Source organism: Vulpes lagopus, chromosome 8 (genome assembly GCF_018345385.1).
Source record: "Vulpes lagopus strain Blue_001 chromosome 8, ASM1834538v1, whole genome shotgun sequence".
NCBI classification, from domain to species: Eukaryota; Metazoa; Chordata; class Mammalia; order Carnivora; family Canidae; genus Vulpes; species Vulpes lagopus.
In genome coordinates, this window is record NC_054831.1 from 13,737,699 (window position 1) to 13,757,896 (window position 20,198).

The 20,198-nt window shown below is 43.6% G+C and overlaps 1 protein-coding gene across 3 annotated transcripts; it reads left to right on the forward strand.

The window, feature by feature from the left end:
- The first annotated feature begins 698 nt into the window (after positions 1-698).
- On the forward strand, positions 699-19,733 carry LOC121498184 (protein FAM124B-like). Of its 3 annotated transcripts, none has more exons than XR_005989630.1 (3): positions 699-1,648; positions 16,120-17,733; positions 19,514-19,733. XR_005989630.1 is itself a non-coding variant. In XM_041768279.1 (3 exons), the coding sequence occupies exons 1-3, from the start codon at positions 734-736 to the stop codon at positions 19,588-19,590; spliced, it is 1,608 nt and encodes a 535-aa protein (XP_041624213.1). In that variant the 5' UTR covers positions 699-733; the 3' UTR covers positions 19,591-19,733. The 3 variants fall into 3 exon arrangements, 2 of the variants coding, with proteins under 2 accessions (XP_041624213.1, XP_041624214.1); XM_041768279.1 differs by having other exon boundaries at positions 16,120-16,735; XM_041768280.1 differs by having other exon boundaries at positions 16,120-19,733.
- Positions 19,734-20,198: the final 465 nt, after the last annotated feature.

Genomic DNA, 20,198 nt, shown 5'->3' on the forward strand with positions numbered 1-20,198 from the left:
CAGGGGGGAAGGCGGCGAAACAAACAAAAAAATTTTTTTTTGAAAGAACCCTGCATGGCTCAGCGGTTCAGAGCCTGCCTTGGCCCAGAGCGTGATCCTGGAGTCCTGGGATCGAGTCCTGCGTCGGGCTCCCAGCATGGAGCCTACTTCTCCCTCTGCCTGTGTCTCTGCCTCTCGCTCTCTCTCTGTGTCTATCATGAATAAATAAATAAAATCTTTTTAAAAAGTCAAAAGTCTTTTTCTTTTTATTTTTTGCAACATTTCAGTACATGCGCTCAGGCTTCGCATCACAGCAAATCATCTGCAGGGAACGCTCAGTATCATTTAGATACAGTGTCTTCTCTTCGTTGCCAGCATCAGTTGTCCCGTAACAAAAAAAAAAGACAAGGGGGGAAAAAAAATCCTGGCCAGGGGACAAGTTTCGAGAATTGTTTTAAAGCAGTCATTGTGTTCAGGTGGCCTGGCAGGCTACTGTAAACACAGAGAGATGCAAGGAGGAAATCAGAGCCCATTGTGGGCTCATGAAATGGTTGTCTTTTCAACCAAACAGATTGCAATCAGCCCCACCGAGCCCACGGCCTCGTGTTCCTTTCTGCTTGGTCATTTCCTTTACTGAGTGTCTGCAAGAACCACCCACTTGGGTGGTTCTCAGGATTATAGGTTTTTAGGTCAAACAGAAACCCAGGGCTGGGCCTGGACAAGCCAACACGCAGTTACACGCCGGGAGAGCCCGATGACACGGGCCCCACGGCTGGCGGGCCCCCATCCGCGTGGACTCTGGCGTGTGGCCCCCCGCAAGCGGCGCCCGGGCTGCGAGCTCTGCTCTGAAGGGGCCGCAGGTCTCCGGCCGGGCTCACGGCTCCGCAGCGGGCCCCCCGCGCTTGCTTCCTTCGCCCCCCCTCGTTCGCCTTCCAGAATGGACGGGGCCCCGGAGCCCCTGGCCATGACCATCCACCTCCTGGCCAGCTCTGGCCAAGGCTCGCTCCTGCAGCAAACCCTGGATCAGCTCCTGGCCTGCATTTGCCCAGACGTCCGACCCTTCCTGGTGTCAGAGCGGGTCAGTCCGGTGAAGTACTACGACAAGTGCCACTCCAGGCGGTCACGGTTCCCGGGGATGTCTGTTTTGCTCTTCCTGCACGAGAGCCTCGGAGAGGAGCGGCTCTTTCGGGTTCTTGACTCCCTAGGGCGCTGGCCGTGGCAGTGCTACCCCGCCCCGAGCGCCCAGGGGAGGCCGTGTCCCTACATCCTTGCCAATCAGGAGTTCTACAGTCTGGACAGCCAGATGCCCGTGTGGGGCGTGAGGCAGGTGCACCGCGGCACCGAGATCCTGAGAGTCACCCTCTACTGCAGCTTTGACAACTACGAGGACGCCATCAGACTCTATGAGCTGATCCTGCAGAAGGAAGCCACGTTGCAGAAGAGCAACTTCTGTTTCTTTGTGCTCTATGCCACCGAGAGCTTTGCTCTGCAGTTGTCGCTTAAGCAGCTGCCCCTTGGAGTGTCAGTGGACCCCAAAGAGTCTTCGGTGCTGCAATTCAAGGTTCAAGAGATCGGCCAGCTGGTGCCTCTCCTACCTCATCCGTGCGAACCCATCAGCCGCACCAGGTGGCAAACACAGGACTATGATGGCAACAAGATTCTGCTTCAGGTATTCATCCCTGTTTTGCCTCTGATCTTTATAGATGCGCATGGAGCTGTGTGGTTTGACCTCTGAGATGGGCCTTAGTGATGATCGAATGCAGTGGTTCTCAGCTTCGGTTGCACATCAGAATCCCCGGGGAGCTTGCAAAAATTCCCATGGGCCTGCACCCCAGGCCGGTGAGATCAGCCTCTCTGGGGGCGCCTGGGGTGACTCAAATATGTAGTGTCAGGGCTGAGAGGCACCGATCTAATAAAATCCCCTCATCTGCCAGATAATGGAGTTCATGCCCCGTGAGCTCACGCAAGTGGTGCAAGTGGTTCGCAGGAGAATCAGGACATCCCATTTCTCAGCTTGACCTTTGAAACTGTATGCAAATACTTTGCCCACAGCTTTGGGTTCAGGAGTAGTGTAAGCTTTTCCATCTGACCTAAGGAAGCTGAAGTTGTTAACTATGGTTGGAGATGTTAAGTTTGTAGTCCTGTTGACTTCATTTTTTTTTTCCCCCCTGGTGACTTAATGTTTAAGCAGCTTGTATCACTATCAGTTTTATCCCCAATCTAATTTGATGGTTAGAGCACCTTAGTTTAAAAAGAAAATCTTGATTTTAAAGGCTTCTCCTGTAAGCATCCCGTCTAAGCCAGGCACAATCATGATCGCTACCATGTGTCGTCCCTTGCCGAGTGTTTCGTGGCAGTTGGGCCTGGCAGCTAGTAGCTGCCTGGCTAAGCCTCGATTCCTTCATTAGCACAGTGGAGGGAGGAGTAGCATCTTCCTAGAGTGTGGGTGGTCAGCCACACGGAATGACGTCATGCTTCAAGTGCTTAAGGTAGTGCCCAGAATGCAATTTTAGCTATTACTATCTGTTCTGACCTAGGCTAAGGGTTGTTACATGGATTGCTTTATTTAATTCTTATAACAACCTAGGGAGGCACTATTTCTCCCATTTTGCAGATGAGAAAACTGAGCTACTCAGTTAATTGCCTAAGACACAAGACACAGGTAAGGAAGCGTCTACTCAGCTCCAAAACCCAGACAGTTACCCATTATCGTCCAGTGCTCAGTGGGTGTGCAAGTGTGTGTAAGTGAGTGCAGGCAGGGAGGGGTACATGACACCACAGCAAAATGTTCTGTGGCTTCTGTCCTTAAGAAAAGGTCAGTAACCCCTTTAAGGCCTGTTGGGTCAAGTAATAATAACAGGATAGAAGATGAATAGTCTTTCCCTTTAATTTTACTATCTGCCTTGAGTTTGAATCAGTTGGATTCCTTATGAAATGATTTCTCAATTATTTACCTGTCACCCAAGGTGGACAGGCACTGTTTCTCTTAGTGCCTCTGATTTAACTCAGCAATTTCTAAGGCATCTAAGTTTTCTCCTTCAGCTTTGGTTAATCTCTAGCATTTAAAATCAAGCTCACTGTCGAACAAACATTTCATATGTGTGTGCAGCAGGGGGCACATTTTTAACTGTTCCTATTTTTCAGATCAACCCACCCAACTTGGATCAGATTCTCCTCTCCTCTAAACCAATTATTGCATCCAAGGGAATGGGGTTGCATGGGGTGGTGTAGTTCTGAGGCAGAGGCTCTGCTGGATTGCCTGTGGAGTCAGGCCCTCCTGGGACTCCCAGGGAAGAGTGAGGGCCGCCAGCGAAGATCAGTAGGGGAACAAATGCAGGGTGGCCCAGATGACTGATGTTGACCAAAAGAAAGGAAATAATACCCATTCAAGAGAAAACCACTAATTAACCTCTCCATGAATAACCTTTCCTGAAGGCCAGAATGGACATGTGTGTGGGCATACTAGACCTGCAGGGGGCGGGTGATGGGCAAAGCTTCCTGAGGAGTGATACCTGGGCCTGCCAAGGCTGGACAGCCCAGAAGGAAATAGCCAGATGGAGAAGGGTCACCCACGGTCTCTTCCAAAGAGAAGCATGTGGTGGCATTTCCTTAGCAGGGCATGTGCAGAACACTGCCTAAGGTTCTCTGTGGCTGGGGTGAAAAGAGGGGCTCAGGGGAAGATGAGCAGGTGGCTGGAGACCACATCATTAGGACTATGGTCAGCCACTGGAAGATAAGCTCCATGAGGGCAGGAAGCTCTTCATCCACTTCTGTACTCTCAGGACCTAGAACAGTGTCTGGCACACGGTAGGCCAACCACATTCTTGTGTGAATGAACCGGAGCCTGGCTAACTAGCTTCAGTTTTATCCTCACTGCAATCAGCAGTCACTGATGGAGGCTGTGAGTGACGCTGACACATAGAATTTGTTCTGAGTTTCAAAAAAGAGAATGTACATGGAGGTGCTGTGTAAAGTAGAAACTGTAGGAGATTGTGCAGAAGCAATGCGATGATTGCGTGTGTAAGAAGGCCACTAGCCATCTCACCAGATGCACACAGTGAACAATTCTTTTCTCTGTCAGTGCAGATGGCCGGATGCTTCTCAGAGTCTAGAATGTTTATTTTTGATGAGAGTGACTTTAGGGTACATAGTGGATGCTCAGTAAATGAATGAATGTATCAATAAATGATCAAATATGTCCAAGTTTCTTCATTTACCAAATACTCTTCCTGAGTGCCTATCCTGGGCCAGGCCCTGTTCTAGGCCTGTCCTCCATTTGTCTTAGTTCTTAAGGGCTGCAAATGTATGGTAGGTTAATTCCTCCCTTCCCTCTCTAGCAGTCCTCCTTTGTCCCTGTGTTTTTCCCACAGGTGCCCTTTGGCTAGGGGTTCTGTGTGATGTCACACTGCCTTTATAGGCTGATGGGAGGCCTGATTTCCCACAAGTGCCAGGAATGGCAAGTGGCCTATGGTAAATTCTCTGTCCCCACCTTGAGTGTAGGGACAGAAAGGGTTAATTTGACCATGTTTGGAAAAGTTGTTTGAAGGATGTGCCACTTGGAGGGTGACCAAACTGGGGGTAGCAGGGTGTGCAGCTGGAGAGCTCAAAGGAGTTTAGGAGAATGCTTGTTGGCCCACTGAGTATGAGAACAGGAGGACATACAACAGGCATTAGAGAGGCATTTATTGATGTTTTTCAAGAAATGGCAGATAGTCTGTAGTATACAGTTTAGAATGATAACCCTGGTACCATCACGTAGAGTAGATCAGATGAGTGCTAGACTGATGCATCCAGAGTGACTTCAGTCATCCAATAGGAACCAGCAAAGTTTAGAGTAAGGGGACTCACAATAGAAGCGTGAGGTTAAATATGAATTATATTTCAGGGTTGGACTTAACAGATTTGGAAATGAATTAGATGTAGGGGTAGAAAAGAAGGAGGTGATGATGAGTCTGGACGCACTGAGTTTAAGCTGCTTGCAGGTCATTCAGAAAGATATACCCAGTCATGTGGCCTCTGGGAGCTGGAACTTGGCCTGGGGACATAGATTGGGGGTGATGGTTGAAGCCCTGGGAAGAAGTGCTAGTATCAAGGAACAGAGGGTAGAATGAGAAGAGATCAAGGCAGAGCCTACAAAACATCCACACTCCAGGAGTGAGAAAGAGAAGAAGAATGAGTGAAGGAATGTGAGAAGGAGCAGCCAGAAAGGAGGTAAAGATTATGATGTCACAGAAGCCAGTATGTCACTTGGTGGTGTGCCATAGTCCCTAAGATGCAATTTCTCGGGTGCTAGGTCTCTCCTCACCAGACCATCGTTCCCCGGTTGTGTTGCCAATAACCCCTAGAAGACTGGCACAGGCTGCAGGGCCAGCTCTCCTCCACTGGCAACTGCGGCCACCACCGCCCTCCACTTATGGGCATGTCCTTGCCAATGCCTCCACAACACTATTGAAACCAGGCTGCAATTTTCAATAAGATCTTTCTGAAAGTTTTAGGATAAAAGGGGAAAACAACAAAAGATTCTGTACAGGGACAGTGAATTACAAGCACCTCTGGGTGTCACCATTCAGAGCTCCTTTGCTAAGATGTGACCTTGAGATCCTTTCCCAGGTCTCCTCTGTGTGTTCTCCACACCCGTCACCAGGAGGGGCTCCAGGCCAAACACATAGCAAGAGAAGGGAGGTTGCCTCTTAGCCCCTTGAGGGCCCAGCTTCCAAGTCTTTCTTAACAAGGGTTGACTGAGAGGAAGGGAGAAGAAATGGGTAGGAAATACCAGAAAGGGAGACAGAACATGAAGACTCCTAACTCTGGGAAACGAACTAGGGGTGGTGGAAGCGGAGGAGGGCGGGGGGTGGGGGTGAATGGGTGACGGGCACTGAGGGGGGCACTTGACGGGATGAGCCCTGGGTGTTATTCTGTATGTTGGCAAATTGAACACCAATAAAAAATAAATTTATTATTTTAAAAAAAACAACAACAACAAGGGTTGACTGCCTCCCAAGATGAATGAAGTGAGAAAGTTCACATGCACCTCTACTCCTGTTCCACAGTGGGGGCGTCTTGTTCATGGACCTGGACAGGGGGGTTCAGTTATGCCAGTACATGACCCGGCATCAATACAACCCAGGATACTGAGTCTCAACAACAGACACTGGTCATCAGCCATCCTTCCTGGCAGCTCTTCCCAGTTTATCCTGCTGAAAGACTTAGAACTCGTGCCTGCATATCCTTCCTCCAGTCCTTGGCCTCACCTCTGAATCCTCTACAACTGGTACCTGAGTTAGAATCCACACCGCTCTCCAAGAACAAGTTCTTCCTCCAAAAATCAATTTCATTGATTTTTCTCTACTGATTTCCTGCTTTAAATTTCACTGGTTTCGGCTCTAACTCTCATTATCCCTTCTTCTGCTTACTTTGGACTTTTGGGGGCAGATTTTATTTATTTATTTGTTGGTTTGCTTGAAAGAGAGCGAGAGAGAGTACGCGCAGAGAGAGAGGGACAAGCAGACTCTGTGCGGAGCATGGAGCCTGGCACAGGGCTCAATCTCATGACCCTGAGATCATGACCTGAGCTGAAAGCAAGAAGCAGACACTCAACTGACTGGCTGTCACACAGGCACCCCTGCTGACTTTGGATTTAATATGCTTTTCTTTTTCTAGTTTCCTAAGGTGGAAACTTAGATTATTGACTTGAGGTCTCTCCTCTTTTCCATGTACATCCAGTGCTAATATATGATATAAACATAAACATACATAATTAAACACACTGTTGGTGTTATTTTTTTAATAAATTTATTTTTTATTGGCGTTCAATTTGCCAACATATAGAATACGGTGTTATTATTTTAAATAAACTTTTTCATTAGATCAATGAAGAATGAGAAAAATTGGAAGTTTTGCATTTACCTTCACTTATTTCTTCTTCAGTGCTCTTCCTTTCAAGCTTCTGACCATATTATTTTGCTTCTCTCCAAAGACCTGGGATGTGTCTTGCAAGGCAGGCCTCCTGGCAAACAAATCCCTTCAATTTCTCTTTGTTTGAGGCCTTGAATCTCCTTCACTTTTGAAGGAGAATTTATAGGATGTGAAATTCTAGGTTGGTATTTCCACTCCATTCTTGTCTTGCTTGCATAGTTGTTGAAAGGTGAGATGTGATTCGTGTCTTTTTTTTTTTTTTTTACAATTTTAAAAATTTATTTGAGAGAGAGAGAGAGAGAGAGAGCACTCAAGAGGGAGGAGGGGCAGAGGGAGAGAATCTTCAAGCAGACTCCCTGCTGAGCACAGAGCCTGACACAGGGCTCGATCTAATGATCCATGAGATCGTGGCCTGAGCGGGAAACAAGAGTTGGATGCTCAACTGATTGAGCCATGCAAACACCCCAGTCTTGTCTTTTTTTTTTTTTTTTTTCTGGTGTCTTAGGATTTTTTTCTTTATCTTTGATTTTTGTAGTCTGGAAAACAATGTGTCAAGGTGTAGCTTTTGCGGAATTTTTTATCCTTGGTGTTCTCTGAGCTTCCTGGATTTGTGGTTTGGTTTCTGACATTAATTTGGGATAGATTTTCAGTTTTTGTTATTTCAAATACTTCTTCTGTTTCCTTTCTCTCTTTCCTGCCTTCTGGTCTTCCTATTATCCATCTGTTACACTTTTGGTGGTTGTCTCACTGTCCTTGGATATTCTGTTCTAGCTTGTTGTCTTTGTTCTCTTTGATTTTTAGTTTTGAACGTTTCTTTTGAGGTCCCCTCAAGCTCAGGATTCCTTCCTCAGCCCTGTCCAGTCTACTAGTAAGCCCATCAAAGGCAGTCTTGATTTCTGTTGTTGTCGTTGTTTTTTAATCTCCAGTGTTTCTTTCTATTCTTTCTTAGGGTTTCTATCTCTGTTAATATTGCCCATCTGTTCTTGCGTGCTGTCTACTTTATCAATTAGAGCTCCTAGTACATTAACCATAGCTGTTTCAAATTCCTGGCCTGATAATTCCTGCAATTCTGCTATGCCTGGTTCTGATGCTTAACCTGGTCCCTTCAAATTGTATTTTTTACCTTTTATTATGCCTTCTTTTTTTGTTTTGCTTTTGCTAGCCAGACATGATGTAGCAGGTAAAAGGAACTGCTGAAAATAGGCCTTTGTAATGTGGTGGTGAACAGTTGGGGGAGGGACAGCATTCTATGATTACATTGCACACAGTCTTTTAGTGAGTCTGTGCCTGGGACTGTGAATTCACCAGTATTTAAAAATTTTTTTCTTCCTCTTTTGGCGGGAGAGGGTGGCTAGAATCAGTGGGAATTGAGTATTTCCCTTCCCCTGGGTCAGTTAGGGTCCGATAGTACCTATCAGGGTTAACTTTTGCTTAACTAGTTTACTCTGAGAGCAGGCCTTTTAAGAACACAGTTTTCTGGTGGATTTAAAAGTGCTACTTTTTCTCCTTCCCTTCCAGAAAGACAAAGAGATTTTTCTCTGCTATTTATTGCGAGCATCTGGTCAAGCTCCTGGAGGGAAATCTCACAAGTTTGCAGGGCCCCTCTGTGACTGAGACCCCCTGGAGTTTTTAACTCACAGAGTTATCTACACTGAGCCTTCTAGCATTCCTCAGTGATAGTTGAGGTTTTCCTTGCTTGGCGCTGGTTCCTGCTGTGGCTTCCACTTATGAATCTCTGCTCTGAGAAGCTGTGATTTTCTGTATTTGTCTGTCTGTCTCTCCTATCTTTGGGGGCTGCTTTTTGCCCTGCGTCCTCACCTCATGTACAGATGCTGGAAGTGTTTTTGCTCTAAGACCACCAGCATCAGTAAATGCTGACTGCTCCTGCCTCGAAAGTCTCTCCTCTAGAGGCTTCAATAACCCAGCTCTTTAACTCAGCATTTTCTCTTCTTTGTCTGGCTATCCCTTTGCTATTTCTTCCCAAGCACTCACCTTTTTCCTCCTGTCCCTGAATCAGGTTTTCTCATCTATGATGGTATTGACATTTTGAACTAGATGATTCTTCATTGTAGAGGACTGTCCCATGCATAGCTCATGTTAGCAGCATTGTTGGTTCTGCCACTAGATGCCAGTAACAACGACCCCTCAATACCCTGCACCCTAGTTTTGACAATCAAGATGCCTCCAGACCTTGTCAAATGCCTCTGGGGGGGAGGGGTGAAGTTTGAGAACTGCTGAGAAGTTTGAGAAGTTGAGAACTGCTGTCCTTGATTAAAGATTTCCCTAAGATTAAGAAATACAGAGCGTCCTGTGGATTTAATATCATCTGTCTTACTTCTGTGTTTGCATCTGTAGCTGTTGAGCTTTAGCTTATTTATTTGTTTATTTAGCTTATTTCTAGCCCCCTGTAAGATGATTTGAACATAAGGTCTCATCCTCACCTTACATTCAGTCCAAGCAAAATCTAAGTCAACTTCTCCTCCATCTTCTCCAGCTCTGGCCACTCTCTCTTCATTTTCTCTGGCTTTGAAAAATCATCATTATTAAAGCCCCTTTTTCCAGAAGCCCCACATTCAGTCATACCCAACTATTGTAGTTTTCCTTTGGGGACATTCCTTTTCTGCCTTCCTTTGTTCAGCCCACATAGCTTTAAATGTGTATTATTATTATTACAACATTCTAACTCTTCATTCTAACTCTTCACTCTTGCTTCAGGCATCCTCTTTTATCCAGCACATCACAGTTGAATATATCTTTAAATGATTGCTAAGTTTATGGCTATCCCAACTTTCTTTCCAGAACTCTAGGCTCACTCCTACACCCAGGTTTTTTTTTTTATTGTCATAAGATACACAGAGCATAAAATTTATCACTTGAACCACTTTTAAGTCTTGAATTCAATGCCATTAAGTACATTTACAATGTTGTGCAACCATTACCACACTCTGTTTCCACGACTTTTTTTTATCACACCAAATAGAAACTCTGTACCTATTACACCATATAACCCACTATTCTCTCCTCCCTCTGTCCCTGGTAACCTCTATTCTTCTTTCTGTTCCTATAAATTTGCCTCTCCTAGGCCTTCCATATGTGGAATGATGTAACATTTACCCTTATGTCTGGCTTGGTTCACTCAGTATAATATTTTCAAGGTTTATCCATGTAGCATGTATCAGAATTTCATTCTTGTTTAAGTTGAACATATTCCATTTTATGGATATCTGCATCTATGTTTTGCCTAAGCTGCCGCTGTCCAGAGGTGTTTTTCTCTTTGTTTTTACTTATCCATCCTTCAGGGCTCTGCTCAGAAAGTAATTTCTCTGTGGAATCTGCCGTGAAGCTCAAGTGCACATTCACTCCCATTTGGTGTACATTTTACGTGGAAATTTTTGTAATACACAACTGATTACATATTTTTGTATTCTTGTACCATATAATTTGGGAGTTTATGACTCTCTTCATCTTTTTGGTATTTTGTTGTAAATGTCTATTTCCAGTAGACTAGTAAGTAGACAGCTGTTCTGAAACATGGGTTGATTGACTGCTTGTTTTCAGGAAATAAGTCTGTCTCTTCAGAAAAAGGTGTATATTCCAGAAGCTAGATTGGTGTAAGCAAGCGTGTGATTCTTTTCATTTTATCAACAGACATTTAGCTAAGTTGTCCTTATGTTCTTCATTAGCCATTGAAAAATGAAAGAACATAGCCTCTCATGAAGAAAGTAATTCATTTTCTTCTGTAGCATTTCTTGGGAGTCTTTTCTCATTTTCAGATCTCTCATCTGAAACTCTCATCTCAGACTCTATTCCTCCCTTTGTTCCTTCTCTGTTTCTTTTCCATTCTTTATCCACATCCCTAATGTACCCCATACGGCAACACACGCACATACACGCACACACACACACACATACACACACTCCCATCCCTGCTCTTCATCTCATTCAATACTCCCTGAAAGAACACTTGGAGGCTATGACTTAGAAGTTTTTCACTCTTATTGAAAAGCAAGTTAACACCAGTGGTTTTGGTTAATCAGTTAGAGTAAGTGATTTTAATCTAAAGATCAATTAATTATAAAGGAGAGGTTTCAACTCTTTGGTAAGCAAGTTTGGCCTGTTTTGATATTTCTTATTATCTGTATAATTTATTTCCATTTAATTTTTTTCTCAATGTAGGAAAAATTCTCTTTTGCTATCTCTTACAGTCACTTCTAGTAAGAGACAATATTATTTTCCCTTCATGATGTGAATCTGTTCTTAAACAGCTTCATCATTTTTCAGTGATGTATATTCTCTTGTTTCTCAAGTGTTCAGAGTCAAATGAGTGACAAATGATCATTCTATTCATCAAGATAACTGCTAACATTCCCTGAAACTTGAAAATGCTAGCTCTCAATTTGTAATATTTTATGAATATTTCTTGGAAAGATGAGCTCTAAATGATCAGAATTTCTACAAATGAGTTTCAATTTATTTTTTTGGCAAGAGGAGCTTTTCTTCTCCCTCAAGGGATCTCTCTCAATCACCCAGCATTATGTTTCTCCTAGAAATTCTTCACTCTATCTGCACACATCTGCATTTCTGCATTAATAATGTTACATTCAGTCGTGCTATGTGGTCTAAGGATCTTAGACATTTCTATAAGGAAGGAAAGTTGATATTTCTTTCTCTTTAAAAGTTGGCAGAAATGGCCAACCAAATGATGAAAGTCTTTTTGAATTTTCTAAATAAGACTTTATATCTACCTAATGTCAAATAATTAGGGGCCCAATTCATACATTCTACACTTCCATACGTTTCTACGTGTAAAAATTTATATTTTCTTAGGTGTTAAGCTTTACTTATGTATCCAAAAGACATCTAGTGATTACCTACAACATGCTAGGTACTGGAGTTACAACAATGAAGAAGATACATACAATCTTTCTTCCAGATGACAAGTTAAGAGGAAGATACAGAAAAGTAAGTGGGCAGATGCATAACAGTGTGGTAACTACTATAATATGGTAAGGCCTCTAGAAGATCTAATAATAATACTAATTACTATGATAATGACCAACTTGTATTTAGCACTACTATGTCCTAGGCACTGTTATCATTTAATCCTTTCAACAACTCTCTGATGCTGGTATTTAGGATTATCTCCTTAGAAACAGAGGCCTAAGAAGATTAGGTAACTTGTCTAAAATCCAACAACTAATAAGTGACAGAGCCAATATTTAGGGGACCCACCCCAGATTTAGTGATATCAAGAAAGCTTCCAAGTGGAAATGATGTAGAAGCTGGCATTGGCCATGGGTTTTTAGGAAAAGGGGTTAGAGGAGACATATTTCAGACAAAGGAAATAATATACACAAACACTGGCACTAGGAAAGAGCAAATAATATCCGAGAAGTTCGATTTTGAACAACTAGAGCCTAAAAGGGAGGAAGTGGTAAATGACCAGGCTGGAGGAAGAAGGGGCAGATTGTCGACGGTGTGATAAGACATTTTAAGGGCTTAGATTTTTATTTCAAGAAGAGTAGGAAGCCATCTGAAGCAGGAAGGTGACATGATGAAAACTGTTTTTGAAGCTCCTCTTGTAGTGGAGTGGAGAAGGGATTGGAAGGAGGTGAGAGCATGGGGGCTTTATCATATGACCATTGCAATAATTCAGACAAGAGATGTGAGAGCCTAACCTAGGGTTAATGGCCTTGTACATGGAGACACAGAAAGATCTGAGAGATCTCTGTGAGGCAGAGTCCATGGGAATGGATAACATGAGTATGAAGAAGAAAAAATGACGTTCTTGCTTGACTAACATGGAGCTGATGTATTCGAAGAAAGGGAAAAGACTAAACAGAACAGAACACAGAGGGGAAATGAGTTCAATTTTGGACATGTTGAGTTTGAGTAGCTGGTGCCTGGAAGACAGTTGGATAGGTAAGTATAAGCTTAAAAAACTGGTTTGAACTGTAGTTATGCTTTGGGGAGCTTTCATCATTTAAATAGTAATTGAAGGCATGGGTGCCCATGAGATTGCTCTGGGAGGGTATGCAAAGAGAAGAGGACTCAGGTCAGCACTGAAGAAACACAACATATAATGAACTGACAGGGGAAGAGGCTCCTTCAATAGAAACCAAGAAGGGGTAGATGGAAAAGAAGCAGAAAATTTAGAAGAATGTGTTGACATAAAAGCTTAAAAAGAAGAAGACTTCAAATGTAAAGGAGAACAGTCAGCCTTGTAAAATTCTACCAAAGCTCCGGTAACAATGGATGACAAGGAAGTTGATTGTGGATGATCTTGGCAAGAGCAATTTCCATGTATTGGTAGGAAGGAGAGTCAGTGGTGTGGGTAGGGGAAATGGGTGGGGGGTGGTTAATAGGATAAATGAGTGTGGATGAATTTTATAGAGAGGCTTGGCTGTGAAGGAGAGGAGAGACGGAGCTGGAGGGGATAGGGGGGGAAAGAATGCTTTATTCAAGAAAAACAGGAGTAGGTTTAATTGCTGTTGCAAAGGAGTGAGCAGAGCACCAGGAAGAGAAAAAGACTGGAGAAACAAGATAACAAAGTGAGAGAAAATGAATCATTGATAAGCTGGGGTGGCCAGGAATTCACAGTGCAGACAGACCGGTCCCTTTTCTTGTGGAGAGGATGGGAACATTCCAGATGTGTTGGGCAGCGGGCAACAGAGAGTTGCTAGCTGGTGGTGACTTTTGTTTTCTCTCTAATCTAGATGGTGAGACCTTCTGCTGGGAGGTTGTGGGGAGGTTGTACGACTGAAGGTTTGAGGACAGTTCTTGAGGTTTGAAACAACTGCCTATGGTGAAAGGACAGGTGGCTAAGGAGACAGGACTGGCGGGGAGGCAGGGCTAAGTGGAAAGCCACACCTTCACAGTGATGTCACTCTGAACAGCCATGTGCATTTCTTGGACAGCTTGAAGTTCAAAACACAAGTTCAAAGAATGTGGGCATGCAGATGGACCTGGAGGTGAGAGGTCTGGAGGGAAGCTTTGATAGAAAGGGAGTGGCAGAGGGGAATTGGAGATACTGGCAAGGAAATGGATGAAGTGAGAGTCTTTGGACTCCAGTTGACATAGAAGGAGCTGTTGATGTGGAAGAGCTGATGTAAGAGAATGAGTGTTGGAGCAGAAAAGAGCATGCAGTTTGAGTCCCTCAGAGGTGGAAGGCCCCCAGAGCTAAGATTAGTTTTTCCATTTTTAAATGGTTGGGGGAAAAATGTCACGACACGTGAAAATTGCACAAGACTGAAACTCAGCTACACCCACTTACCACATTGTCCATGGGCTGCTCTGCAGCAGATTCTAGTCATGGCGAGAAAGGCCATAGGTCCACGGGGCCTCAGATACTGATTGTTTGGCCCTTTACAGAGAACATTTGTCAACCTCTATGCTAAAGGAATTGATGGAAGCAGCTTTTTTGCTTTCTGCAGTTTGGAATGGTTACTCCATCATTCCTATCAGAGAAAAAATTGAGCGGAGGCCATATAAATGTATCACGTACCATATGCACATGTGTGGTGATTTACTCATTTCTAGACCTGCTTTCTTACTGTTCTGATTTCTTCCTTCTTGCCTGGTGAGATAAATAAATTCTTGCCTCCTTCCTTCTTTTTATTTTCTGGCAATAAATTTAAAAAAAAATATTTAGAGTAGTGCTAAGTTCACAGCAAAATGGAGCAGAAGGAACAGAGTCCCATATGTTCCCTCCCCTACCCCTCACAGGCACAGCCTCCCCCACTGTCAACATCCCACCAGGGTGGTGCCTTTGTTTCAATTGATGAACCTGCATAGAAACATCATTATTGCCCAGAGTCCATAGATTATATTAGAGTTCACTCTTGCTATTGTACATTTTAACAGTTTTGACAAGTGTGCAATGACATGTATCCTGCATTGAAGTATCATACAGAGTAGCTTCACTGCCCTAAAAATCCTCCATTCTCTGCCTGTTCATCGCTCCCTCCCCTCTAGCCCCTGGCGACCACTAACCTGTTTATGGTCTCCATAGTTTTGCCTTTTCCAGATGTCAAATAGTAGGAATCATACAGTATGTAGACTTTTTAGATGGGCTTCTTTCACTCAGTAAATGCACTTAAGGTTCTTTTGTACCATCCTTTTTGATATTTGATTAAGGACTGGGCCAGGCAGGGGTGGATCCTGGATACCAATTTCTAAGAGCTACTGACAAGATAGAGAAAATTGTCTTTTCCAGAAATCTCCTGGGCAAGAGTGTTGCATAATGAATAGGGGATGAGGCTCCCAAGAGGCCAAGGATGGGCCAGTGAAATCTAGTTTGTGGAGGGAAAGAGCACTTAACTCTAGAGTGGCAGTTCTGCTGAGTAGGGTCTCTAAGTTTAAAACCAGAATGGAGGGACACCTGGGTAGCTCAGTGGTTCAGCATCGGCCTTTGGCTCAGGTCATGATCCTGGAGTCCTGAGATCGAGTCCCACATCAGGCTCCTCACAGGGATCCTGCTTCTCCCTCTGCCTATGTCTCTGCCTCTCTCTCTGAGTCTCTCATGAGTAAGTAAATAAAATCTTTTAAAAAAGTAAAAATAAAACCAGAATGGAACGGCTAGGGATTAAGAAGACACCACTGCTCCTGCATGGGCAGTCTCCCTCATTTCTTTGTTGTTTTGCCACATGCCACTGTATATAGCCTATACTAGAAATAAATGGTGCCCCTAAATTTAAAGAATATTGACTTAGAAGGTGTCTAATTATGAGTCTGCCCGGAGTGCCCACATGTCTCGCAATAGCTCAAGATCTATATCATTAGCATGATGTAAAAAGGACTTTGAAAGATTGAATTCTTATTCCAGTTTTTATCTTGACTATAACCACATGTTTTGGTGGCTTTTTATTTTTATTTTTGCATAGTTGATAATAAGTTATTTACAACCTCAAGTGAGGCCACCAAGTAACGTCTGTGAACATCCTGCATATTTTGAACAACATGACCTATGGGAACTATATTGTTGCATATGATCCTCAGATTCTTCGTCTTCTCAAATGTTAGTTTAGGGATTCTGAGAGAGATGTTTGGAGCTGATACTGATACCTCGCCTGATTACATTGTACTTACTGCTTCGCTTCAGCTGGCTTTATTGAAAGTCTGCTGTGGGCACAGGATGGCAGAGGATGAATGGGACATGGCCTGTTCTTGGCACTTAGTTAATGGAAAACATCTATTGAATTTGTTTCTTTTTCCCTCGTCCCTCAGGTCCAACTGAATCCAGGACTTGGGGTTAAGAATGGTGAACTTTCCTTCCTGAACGGCACCGTGGGAGCCAACACACTTCCCCAGGGCTCCAGGCTGATCCCTGTCTCCACAAGGAGGACCTTGGAGCCAAGATGCCGAAGGAGCCGGGCCCGGAAGCTCCAGGTGGGTTCCCTGCAGCGCCCGGAGTCTGGCGAGAGCCCTGTGTCAGACAGCTTTAGTGGCACTTCTGGGAAAGGCCCTGGCTGCTCATCCCAGGACAGGAGCTCAGCCCTGGGGGCCCAGATGCACCTGCCTTCTCCCCACCTCCAACCTGGGGCCAGAGAAAAGATCCTCAGCCTGCAAAACAGCTTTGAGGAGCTGGAGGCAGAAACGAATGTTGACACAGGATGCACTGTGGTCAATCCTGAACCCCGGCAGTCTTTTCTGAGCAGATTTTCCAGGGGTCTCCGGACCAGCCACCCACCATCCTGCCTGCCAGACTCCTCCGTAGGGGCAACCGCCTCCATGAACAATAGAACCCTTAAGGAAAGGATCCATTCTTTGTCACTTGCAGGCCAAAAGGATCTTGGGGCAAGGAAGATAATCTCAAAATGTCCCCTTCACCTGCCAGTCCAAGGTGAAGAAAAAGAAGAAGAAGAATTCTTTATATAGCATAAAGCAAATGCGATTTCCAAAAACACAAGATCAGATCCAGTGTTCTAGAAATGGAGCACTGACCTGGGACAGATGGTTACTTGTTCACGTGAGGGGGCCTGAATGTTAGCCACGCACAGATTATTTTATTTTATTTTGATTTTTGCTTTTATTTGAGATGTGCATAGTCTAAGGTGCTGTGAAGGGTTGTTTATTTGCCTTCATGGTCATAAGGGAACACAGCCAACGCATAGGGAGAAAGCCCAAGGCCCTGGGTCCCTGGAGACACACTAACTCAGCGGGGTGCACCGAGTTCAGCACCCGTCAGGAGGGATTGCGTTCTCTGCAAGCGAGTCGGATGTGCTATGCAATGCTGATGAGTGTAGGCAATTTGGTTTTAATTTTTACTTGGGTTGCATTGCTCATCCCCCTGGACAACATGGACTATTTATTCTGTAGTGTTTTTTAATTTTTATGTGACCTCCTTTGGTAACTAGGCCCTGTACACCACATAACCTCTAGTGATTTTGCCTTTAAAGCTGTCTGTGTCTGGAATGAGTTCACATGCAAGTGTTTTGAAAATTACAAACAATTAATTTCTTTCCTGTTTAATAAGCAGAAACATTGGAAGTCAAGAAACTAGGTGAAAAATGAAAGCGAGGCTCTAGGATTTCCTTGCTTTTCCATTTCTCATCTGTTTCGGCTCTACTCCAAAGGGGCCCGTGGTTCCTGTTTCTAACCAGAGAGGAACATGACATGAATGGATCTCTACTCGACATGGCAGGAAGATTGGATTGGATGAGTTGTTGGAGCAGGACTTGTATTCTTCTGGCCATGTTCGAATTCCTAAATTTCTTTGCAATATGCATTCATCCATTTTTACATTCACTCATTCATTCAGCAAATACTTAGTGAGCACCTCCCTCTGAATAAGACATTGACGTATGGTCCACAAAGTTCTGTAGTCATCAAACCCAAAAGGTATATATGGTCTCACCGGTATAAATCCATTCTATCAACACTTGAGGATATGTTGAAGTCTTAATTCCTCTAGGACCCTTTCCCACAGCTGATTTTCTCACTTGCTGCATAAAGGCTGTGGTAAGCAGGCGGAGACTGAGCATATTATGAATTGTAATTATAGCTGCAATGGACAAACTCTTGTTGCTCATGTGCTGTAGTTTTTGGTTGGATTTCTACACACATTTTTTAAAAATCTGAGGTCTGTGTGTTGTGGTTAATTTATAAGGTTATCTGATTCCATGAACTTTATTCTCCAGGACAGATGTTACATCAGATTATAAATGCTGATTTAGCTGGATCTTCTGGTGATCCTATTACTTAGTATACCCACTTGGGGTGATGGATGAGTTCAGGCCCAAGGATGAGTCTTCAGGCAGGGACACCTCCTAGGTTTGGGTGCTCTGCTGAGCTTAAAGAATAGAAATGAAGAAGAGTGGCAAAGACAAGATTTCCATGTCGATTTTACTTTTCTGGGCTCATGACATCAGTATATTCCCATTCTCATTTTCTTTCTCCCTTCCCCCTCCACTGCCCCCCAACCAAGACTAAAGTTAGATTTTAGACAGTAGAATGAAGAACTTAGTTTTGGTCTAATTTTCTAGAATAAGAGTTTTAAAAAAATGAAAGTCTTATTTAAATTGAACTATTGAGCCGCCTTGAAAAGCACAGCGGGGGGCAATTCTAAAATATCTTTCCCACTTTTTTTGAGGTTACCTGAATTCTTTAACATAATATGTGGGTGAGACTATAAGTACATGGAAATTATGAAGAATACTGGAAAATGTGAAGGAGTGCCTTACAAAATTGACTTGTAAAATAATACACTTTTGAAATGGCACCGACTGTATTCTTCAACACAGAAATCCAATTTACAACATGGTAGGATGGTCATTCCCGTGGGCTAGGTAGGGTGCCAAAGGCCCCGCTTTAAGCCTCAGCTTTTAAATTTACTATTTATGGCACCTTGAACTGTCAGCCTCCTTGATCCTCTGTTGCTTTTCCTACCGTAACAAAAGGTTGTTAAGAGAATCAAGATGACCCACATGAAAGCATTAGACCCATGTTTTTTTTTTTTTAAATGTCATGGAAACAAGAGTTTTTTTCTTTTTTCTTTTTCTTTCTGGAAACAAGTTCTGGTAAAATCAATGATTCAATTAAAAAAAAAAAAGAAAAAGAAAAGAAACCCAGCTCTCTAAGAATCTTTGCTACTTGTGCCGCTTATTATGTTCCCATACCTAGGAGGGAGATTGTGGATGGAAAGAATCAAATATATCTTAAAGTTCAAAAGTGATCGTCTGTAACAGGAATAAACTCTGAACTAGTTTAACCCAATGTATTGAATTAGCCAGACTCTTGACTTACTTATGCTGTATCTTTTAAAATGTAGAATGTATCACTTTTCAAATCAGAGGGACTCTCAATAATCAAATTACTTCATATTTCTGTACAGGTACACTAAAATCCATTGCATTACAATTGTTTGGCTATTTTTAACCCTGTTAATAGTATATCATACTTCTTTGCTGGTGTTATTTGGACATTGCTAAACAATAGAAATGGTAGCCTGTGGAGACTTTGGAATATGTGTGTCCATTAGGGAAAGTAGGGCAGGGGATGTGGGGCTGGGGTAGGGGAAGGCAGACACCCCTTGATTCACAAAGGGAGGTGGGACTTTGTAGAGGTGTGCCCGTCCTTCCATGGCCCCCAAACTCTGCTCACCCTTTTTCCTTCCTTCCAGAGAAAGCCAGGGAAAGGGGAAGGGAAGCCAAAGAGAAGAGAAATGGAGCTCACTCTCTGTTGATTAGAAACTCCTGAATTTCATCTCTGTGTTATAAAAACAATTCAGAACTTCCTGAGGTAACTTGATACTGTCTGCCTTTCTGGACTCTTCTCATGCTCTTGGGCTTTCTCTCCTTTTTTCCTTCCTTCTTTCCTTCCCTCCTTCTCCCCCTCTTCTGTTCCTTCTCTTTTCTTTCTTTCTTTCTTTCTTTCTTTCTTTCTTTCTTTCTTTCTTTCTTTCTTTTCTTTCTTCTTTCTTTCTTCTTTCTTTCTTTCTTTCTTTCTTTCTTCTTTCTTTCTTCTTTCTTTCTTTCTTCTTTCTTTCTTTCTTTCTTTCTTTCTTTCTTTCTTTCTTTCTTTCTTTCTTTTTCTTTCTTCTTTCTTTCTCTCCTTCTTTCCCCTTCCCTGCTTCCCATCCTCTCTCCTGCCCCCCTCCTCCCATCCTCCCCTGGGCCCCGCGCATAGATCTGATCCTCTCTTCATTCTTTGTTCTGTTTTGAAACACTCTGTCTGGGAGGCATCTCTCAGGATTCCCGAAGAGGCTGTAAACGGATCTTTTGGCTCAGCTCTGGGAAAACGAGAAAGAAGAGGCCACCCCCACCCTGAGGAGGAAACGCTCCCCACTTTCCAACTCACGCTCAGGA

Excerpts from the sequence above, each read along its gene's own strand:
- LOC121498184 (XM_041768279.1), top strand. The coding sequence starts at position 734 with ATGACACGGGCCCCACGGCTGGCGGGCCCCCATCCGCGTGGACTCTGG. Across the intron at positions 1,649-16,119 it reads GCAACAAGATTCTGCTTCAG|GTCCAACTGAATCCAGGACT; the intron begins GTATTCATCCCT and ends CTCGTCCCTCAG. Across the intron at positions 16,736-19,513 it reads CCTTCACCTGCCAGTCCAAG|AGAAAGCCAGGGAAAGGGGA; the intron begins GTGAAGAAAAAG and ends CCTTCCTTCCAG.